At 41.5% G+C, this 8,030-nt stretch overlaps 1 protein-coding gene across 1 annotated transcript; it reads right to left on the reverse strand.

Annotated features, from left to right (window-relative positions):
• Positions 1–764: 764 nt before the first annotated feature.
• LOC107289095 (glycogen phosphorylase, liver form-like) lies at positions 765–7,383 on the reverse strand. The gene is made up of 3 exons (XM_015817783.1): positions 7,348–7,383; positions 3,709–3,969; positions 765–1,201 (listed from the first exon to the last, which is right to left on the reverse strand). Exons 2-3 carry the CDS (start codon positions 3,949–3,951, stop codon positions 1,013–1,015), a joined length of 432 nt encoding a protein of 143 aa, XP_015673269.1. The 5' UTR covers positions 3,952–3,969; positions 7,348–7,383; the 3' UTR covers positions 765–1,012.
• Positions 7,384–8,030: the final 647 nt, after the last annotated feature.

Genomic DNA, 8,030 nt, shown 5'->3' on the forward strand with positions numbered 1-8,030 from the left:
ACTTGGCTGTTTCAGCAGGCAGGACTGGCCTAGGGGGTATTTTAATTGGTTTTAACAAAATTTTAATAGAGCGGCCAATTCAAATATTTATTTTTAATTATTTTAGATTTGTATTTGGTATTTATGTGGGATTGTTTTATACTGGCTGTAAGCCGCCCTGAGTCCTCCGGGAGAAGGGCGGGGTATAAATGAAATAAATGAAATGAAATGAAAATAAATGAAGAGATGATAGCAGATCCACCATCAGCTGAAAATGTCACATCTGAGTTGGCATGAATCTCATAGGTACTCATCATGGGTTCTTTTTTTAAATCACAGCCAATTATATTGGAAGAGGGTGTCAAGCTATTTTCCAAGGCACCTCAAGGCACGACAAGAAGCAACGGGTGGAAACTAATCAAGGAGAGAAGCAACCTAGAACTAAGGAGAAACTTCCTGACAGTTAGAACAATTAACCAGTGGAACAACCTGCCTCCAGAAGCGGTGAATGCTCCAACACTGGAGGCTTTTAAGAAGAGACTGGACAACCATTTGTCTGAAATGGTATAGGGTTTCCTGCCTGAGCAGGGGGTTGGACTAGATGACCTCCAAGGTTCCTTCCAACTTTACTATTATTATTATTATTATTATTATATTAACTCAGAATCAAGAGATACATAAAACCACTGGCTCCTTGGTGGATTCTTTATATCTTCTATAAGATGTTATACTAGGATAAAACATGGGAAGATGTTTTATTTTGTGATATAAAAATATAAAATCGAGATGTGAAACTTAGCAAATCTATATGTGAGTGCTTCCTATTACTTTTATCCTATATTCTGTTCTTATAACAATTTCTATATTCTATCTATATTACTTCTATTGGTGCCTGGGAATTAAGGGAGATGCAGACCAAATACATTGGGAGAGTGTTGGTTGATCCAGGGTGCTCAAGAAAATTTTACTTCGTCATGTCCTCCAGCTAGACTATAATCTAGTGAAAACTGGAACAACCATATCTATATCTCAACTAGACAGATTGCAGAATAGGTGATTTATCAGAGAGAGGATCCCTTGCACCTTCAGAAGGACATGACTGGCAGTTTTCTTTCTTTACCTGATAAATTGCCTCATCACAGGCATTCTGTAGTCCTAGGTTGATCATGGTATTTTGCAAGGTCCGGCCCATGTAAAATTCCAAGGAAAGGTAGTAGATTCTCTGGGAGAAAAAAACAGAGTATATAATAAAATCTCACTCAGCCTGGGGCTCCTGATTCCATGATTGCAACCTGTCCACATTTGAAGGAACCTAAAGAGAAGGTCCTTCAACAAGCAAAACAAAACAAAAAACAAAAAAACCACCAATAAAACAATGCCTTGGAATGATCTCAATCGATGGAACCCCAAAGAGTTTAAGTCAAAAGAATGCAGAGCATCTCAGGGTCCATCTCAGGGTGCAAAACCTCTTCAGATGCCAAGTTTCTATTTTTCACTCAGCTTCTGAGTAGCATGCTGGAGGTCTTCTCTAAAAACAATAGTCTATATGGCTGGGACAATGTTTGAATTGCAATTCAATGTAAGCAATATGCAATCTAGTTAATATAATTACAGCCATGTAATTATGTATTGTTGTATTAACTATTACATGCAATAATTATTGCATTAACTATTTGTTGTATTAACTATTACATGCAATAATTATCTAATAATCTCTGCAGTCTCTGAGGGTTGCAGCTTTCAAGGTCTGCAAGAAGCCCTGGAAAGGTTCAGATAGCAGATTATGGGGAATATGTAGTCTTCTCATCCAGAAGCTCTGCAGAACCATTGATACTGGGGCACAGTAGTTAGCAGTGGGCTAGATCAATAAGACAGTACAGGATGGCTTTTTATTCTCCTGGGTGTATTTCAGAATTTCTATGGTCCACTTGAGGACTTGCTTTTTTTTTCTTTCTAGGATGGGTACAAAGAATGCTGGACTTTATCTAGAAAGGACACAGATTCACTTGACAGACTATTACCAGATTGTGAAATTGACTCAAACTCACCTTTGGCCCAGATGATTCTACATCACTTTCACATTAGCCTAGCAAACCCAAAGGTAATTCATTCATTCCCAGCCCCGTGTGTAGCACTCCAAAAGTATTTCCCTAGCTAGCTTTGCTTTTTCACGCTTTAGTAAGCAAACATTTTTTTTTAAAAAAAAATCACCTCAGGAGCCAAATACTCAACAGTAATCTTTCTGTTATGGATTTGGCTGGCCTAACTGAAGTAAATAAAGGAGCCAGGCCAGGCCTTTTAACAAATGTATGGTTTGATCAAACTTAACTTACTTAAATGTGTAGGTGTCCTGAAGATTCAGTTCAAAGATGACAGATGAAAGACAAGGATGAGCCCCTTGCACCCCCCAATATAGATTTTGAAATAAAATAAGGAACTTACCCTCCCCATAAAACCAAGGTGAACTCTCCTCCTCAAAAAAATCTTAGTTCCACCTAGTATGTGATATAATCTCACCTTCTTTCCTTTTTTGCCTTAACAATTTTTTACCTCAGTCCCTCCAGAACCTACCGATTGACTCTCTCAGTATATTGTTCGGCTGTATATTAGGAACTAGGAGACTACAGAATCAATCCAAAATCCGCATTTTAATTCTGAGGGTAAATTTGCTAAAGCCAATTTCAAATACACAGTTTCTCTGATTCACTGAGTTGTTATCTATGTATACCTGCTGTATTGTATGTACATTGGCTCTCCTTGAATTCCCTAAAGAGTGGCATCAACACTTAATCGGATGAAAAAGGAGCAGCGCCTTTGCTGCCTGCTGTAGAAACATCCTTTTCTGGCATATATATATATAAATAAATTACAACAAAGGATACATTCCTGCCTTATTTTTTCCTTCTAGGTAGGCCAGTGTTTTTGTGTGATGTTATCATTTTTTTAAAAAAATACAAGTAATAACACGTTCTTCGTTTTGAAGGATTAATTCCTTTGATCACTTAGGCAAGGAAAGAAAACAAAAAGCTTAGAGTAACCGTGTTCTCTATCAGTTGAACAGATAAGGAATTTCTGTCTACATGGGAATCTCATTTAATCAGATTGAGTTCATCTGATATGATTAAACAAGCAAACAAACAAATAAACAGGCACTTGCATAGGTATTTCTAAGAAATTTACAAGACATGGCTTGTTCTTCTAAAAAAAATGCTATTCGAACATATACTGTTTCTGAATGTGTGTCTTTTTCTAGTTACCAGCCTTTGCAGTCACCCCCACCCCCAGTTGAGATGAAACTACAACTCCCAGAATTCCTGGCCAATAGGGCCAAAGCTGCAAGTTATTTTCAGTTGTAAACCCTCCACATTGAGGGGACCACAGGCTAATATCTTTTAAAAGTCTTCTAATCTGGTGAACATCAGATGTTTGAAACATGACTGATTTATCGATTCTGTCTTGTATGAAGAACTCTTTTTTCCTTTCCAAAGCGTGGGAAGAAAAATTCTTATTTGCCTTCTCCAAATCTCATTTTCAACTCTCATTTTATTGATTTGGGTCAAGGTTCTTCTTCCTTCTAAATATCACTCACAGAACATGGCTGAGTGTGCTGCCCAAGAGTCCCATAGAATGTTTTCCATGCTGAATGAAGACTTACATAAAATGCTTGACCATTTATGCTAACCAATGAATTTTTTTGCTTCCCAATCTCTCCCACTTTATTTGTCTCACCTTGGGGTCCTTTTCATAGTAGTACTGCTGGGTGCGGATCCACCTGCCCACCAGGTGATCCCGTACAGTGTGGGCCAGGGCAAAGTAGTAGTCACGAGGGGTGGCTACATTGCGGTCCTTAACAAGGGTAAAATGTAGATGCCGGTTAAAGCCCTTTTTCAGCTCGGCCACATTCTCCACTCCAACAATGCCACGAATGCTGATCTGTTTACGCTTCTCCTGGTCGGTGAGGGGCCGAGACATGGCTGCCAAGGCTGTGATCTGGAGAAAAAGAGCAGGAAGATTTTAATCTGATCTGCTTTCAGTACCAACAGAGCACTGACCTCGGGTCCTACAGCCAGCTTCTCTCCTTCTCTCTTTGGGACTAGGTTCTGCTCAGAGGGAGGAGTTTAATAATAACAGGCCTCAAAAGCTGAATCACAGCCTCTCTCCAAAGAGGTCTCTCTCTGTGTGTGTGTGTGTGTGTGTGAGAGAGAGAGAGAGAGAGAGAGAGAGAGAGAGAGAGAGAGATCCACAGCCAAACTCAAATGCATTGACCTGGATCCAACTCTATGTAATTCTTATTATTATATTAGTAATGCAAATAAAACCACGTTGAAAGAAATGTCCCCAAAGAAACTTGCCACATCTGAATGCTGACCCTGTTCAAAGAGTGCAAGAGAAGCAAAAAGGAGAAACTATCCACCCAAAAAATCTTTCCTCCAAAATAGAGAGAATCCTGAATTCTGGTTATAACACTACAGAGAGATTGTAGGACAGGATGTACACTATATACACACAAAAAAACCGAGCAGTTTGGGACGATATCAGCTTCTCTTCTTTCTTATGAGGAACAATGTTATATAGGAGTCCTTGGTTGCAGCTTTAAGTAGTGCAATCCGGAACCAAGTTGTCCGTTTTGGAGAAAAAAGAGCAATGTCAGAGGGAAGGGCAAATGCTGTCCAAACTGCAACTCCTGGCATGCCAAGCCAGCAAGATCATATTTGCAGTTGGTGGAAGTTATAGTCCAGAATATCCAGTAGACAGCAAGTTAGGGAGAAGTTGAGATAGTGGGATAATTTTTTTGTTTGCTGCTTACAGAGAGGGATCAGAGAAAAGATCTGATTTCTTTGTTTTTTGGCATTAAACCAAGAGACAGCTTACATAGGGAGAGCCATTACTTAAACTAAAATGTTAAACTGGGTGTAACTTACTAGGAAGAGATCCGTGTTAGTCTGTGATGGCCAATAATCAGAAGGAAAATTGAAATCTGAAAAAGGCATTTTTTCAGATTAATATATTCTGTTAAAAGGCATTAGCTATTGTGAGATGCATCACATTTCACCAGAAGCATACAGTGGCTAAACTGATAGGAGATATATATTAAAGTAAGGGAGGGGAAGACAAAGTGGTTATGCTAGTGCAAGTTAAATACAGGTGGCAGATTACAAGTGCCACATTTCCCATGTAATTAGAAAGTGTTTATTAACACTTTCTTAGGTGAAATCTGATATATGCAACTTCAACAACAATAATGCAACAAAGGTAGATCAGGTCCCAGGAAGGACCTATTAAACAGGTTAACACCCCAAATCAAGGCTTCTTAACTTTTTTTGTGCTGTGGACCCCACTGAGAGTTTCATGAAATTTAAGGATCCCTTCTCAGAAGAACATATTTAAATGCATAAAATGTCAGGGCATTTTCATCTCCTAAGACATTCCATTACAGATATCAATATCCCCTTTGGGGAAAAAAGAAACTTTTAAGAGCAAAATCAAGCTTGAGACTGCAAAACTCCCATACATCAAAGTTTGTGCCTTTGGAAAAAAAAGTTAGTCCAAAAAATGCTACGAGGGTCCTTTTGGTAACATACATTCATTTTGTTGTCTGATGTGGGGCAACACTACTGCAGCATAAACATCACAAGAGGCACACTCAAATTTACTGAAAGTGCATCTCAGCCAAGAGGGTATGTTATTTAATTGTAGAGTTTCCTTTTTCAATTTGATGCCCTCCAAGTATATTATACTACAACTCCTTTCATCCCCAACTACCATGAACAGTAATGGCAAAAATTGTTAAAAATGTAAAAACTGCAAAAAACAAACAAACAAACCCCAGCTTTAAAGCTGATTTGCAGATACATGGCATACAATAAAATCAGCAGACGGTTTAGATTTGAAAAATGCAAACTAAAGCTAGTTTGACCAGTTTATGGATCAGCCCCCCCCCCCGCATAAGGAACACAGAAGCACAGTATGCTCTTTCTAAGCACATATATTCAGAAATAACATTTTATTTTTTGCCAAATTCAATTGGTACTGCAGCCATATAACCCATATCACCAGTTATATCCAATTAGAAGATTAACCTGACTACTGAAAGGCCTACTAGAGCACTATTTTTCAACCTTGGTCACTTTAAAATGTCTGGCCTTTTATTCCCAGTATTCCCCTGGCAGCCTAGCATTAAGATTCACACATCTTAAAATGACCAGGGTTGAGAAAGACTGGCTTAGAAAATTCACATAATATGCTAAGTCTGTTTAGTTTTAACCTTACTGTGATTCTTCATAACTCTGCAGACTGGGGCATCTTAACTGAAGGTTCAGGGCATTTGCTTACTCAGAAAATTGGTTATAAAAGTCGCTTCCACCAAGTTCAATGAGATTTATTTCCCAGCAAGGATGCATGGAATATTTGTAGCCTCTTACTGGTAAAAAAAAAATGCTTTGGACTCAGTCCTAGGGCAAAACCTATTTTTACTTTATATATATCTCCTCCAGAAGCTCAAGGTGCTGCACATAATTTCTTGTCATTTTATACAGTGCATCTATAACATCTGGTGGGCCAAGACACTACCCCATAAGCAAGTGGAAATTTTGAACTCATTTCTCCCCAATCCTAGACCAACACTATGACAGGATTCTCAAATGCCACTAAGCCATAATTTATTTCACCATGAACTGCTATGTAGGGCACCGCTTGGTGGATATGCTCGAGCTAAACCACCAATTACAAAAGCACAACGATTCAGGTCACACATTTTGATCCCAGACAAAAATCAAACACATTACGGACCAGTTTCTACTGCGAAAGAGCGTTTTCACTTTCTTACTGCGGAGGTGTGAACGCTTGCAGGTCGTATTTACATGTCACTTGCGAGCAGTGACTTTCCTAGCTCGCTGACTTGCACTTAGAGCAGGGGTAGGCAACCTTGGCTCTTTTATGACTTGTGGACTTCAACTCCCAGAATTCCTGAGCCAGCATCGCTGGCTCAGGAATTCTGGGAGTTGAAGTCCACAAGTCATAAAAGAGCCAAGGTTGCCTACCCCTGACTTAGAGGAAGCGGCAGTGTGAGAAAGCGGTCAGAGCCTTCCTTCCTCTTCCATTTACGGGGCGAGAAAGGGGGCTGGTATCAGGGGCCGAGAGGGCCCTTCTTCCCTGCCTTCCCCCTGCACTTCGCAAGAGAGATCGCAGCGCTTTCCTCCGGCGCCCCGATGCTAGGTAACTACTCCGAAGCCTTCCGCGTTCCAGGAGCCTCAGGGCGTGTCCCCAGGTCCACCCTGCCTGCACCTTGTCCACGCAAGACAAGAGTCCACGCCAGCCAGGCAAACACAGAGGCCGGTTGGCGTTCAAGAGCAAAGACAGCCACTCTACCTGCTCTCGATCCTACGACGTGGAATCTTTTTTTCCCCCTCCTCTCTTCGAGCTTCAGTTAGCCGAAGTAGTTTTCTTCCAGGAAAGGGGCAGAGCCAAGCCCTCTTTTTTATAGATTGCCATTCGTCAGGTTCCACGCCTGTCCGGATGCTGGCACCGCCTCCTCATCGTGGGATGGGGAAGTTTCCTTGCCCGCGGGGTGGGGTGAGGAAGGGAGGGAGGGGCTGGAGTGGCGAGCTGGACTGCTGGTAAGGGAAGCGGGAGATGGATTTCGGGGCCCCGGAGGGCGGGATTCAGCCTGCCCGAAGCGCGCCCAGCCCTCTGGGGTCTCCAGGCTCCAGAGCCCGCTTGGAGGCGTTGCGGCTGCTCGAACTGGGCAGACTGGCAGGATCTTGCCATGTTCTGTAGGACAGTGTTTCTCAACCTTGACAATTTTAAGGCATGTGGACTTCAACTCCCAGAATTCCACAGCCAGCATTGCTGGCTGTGGAATTCTGGGAGTTGAAGTCCACATGCCTTAAAATTGTCAAGGTTGAGAAACACTGCTGTAGGAAGAGCGGCGGGAGAATACGTGACGGCGGAAATCCGAAGAACTGAAGCCGGAGAGGCAATTGGAAAGGAAAAGGCGTCCGGGGGGAGCAAATGGAGCCCCTGGGTAATAAGAGGACAGGAGCGAGCCCTGC

Source organism: Protobothrops mucrosquamatus, unplaced genomic scaffold (genome assembly GCF_001527695.2).
Source record: "Protobothrops mucrosquamatus isolate PMUCROS unplaced genomic scaffold, P.Mucros_1.0 scaffold637, whole genome shotgun sequence".
Classification (NCBI taxonomy): Eukaryota; Metazoa; Chordata; class Lepidosauria; order Squamata; family Viperidae; genus Protobothrops; species Protobothrops mucrosquamatus.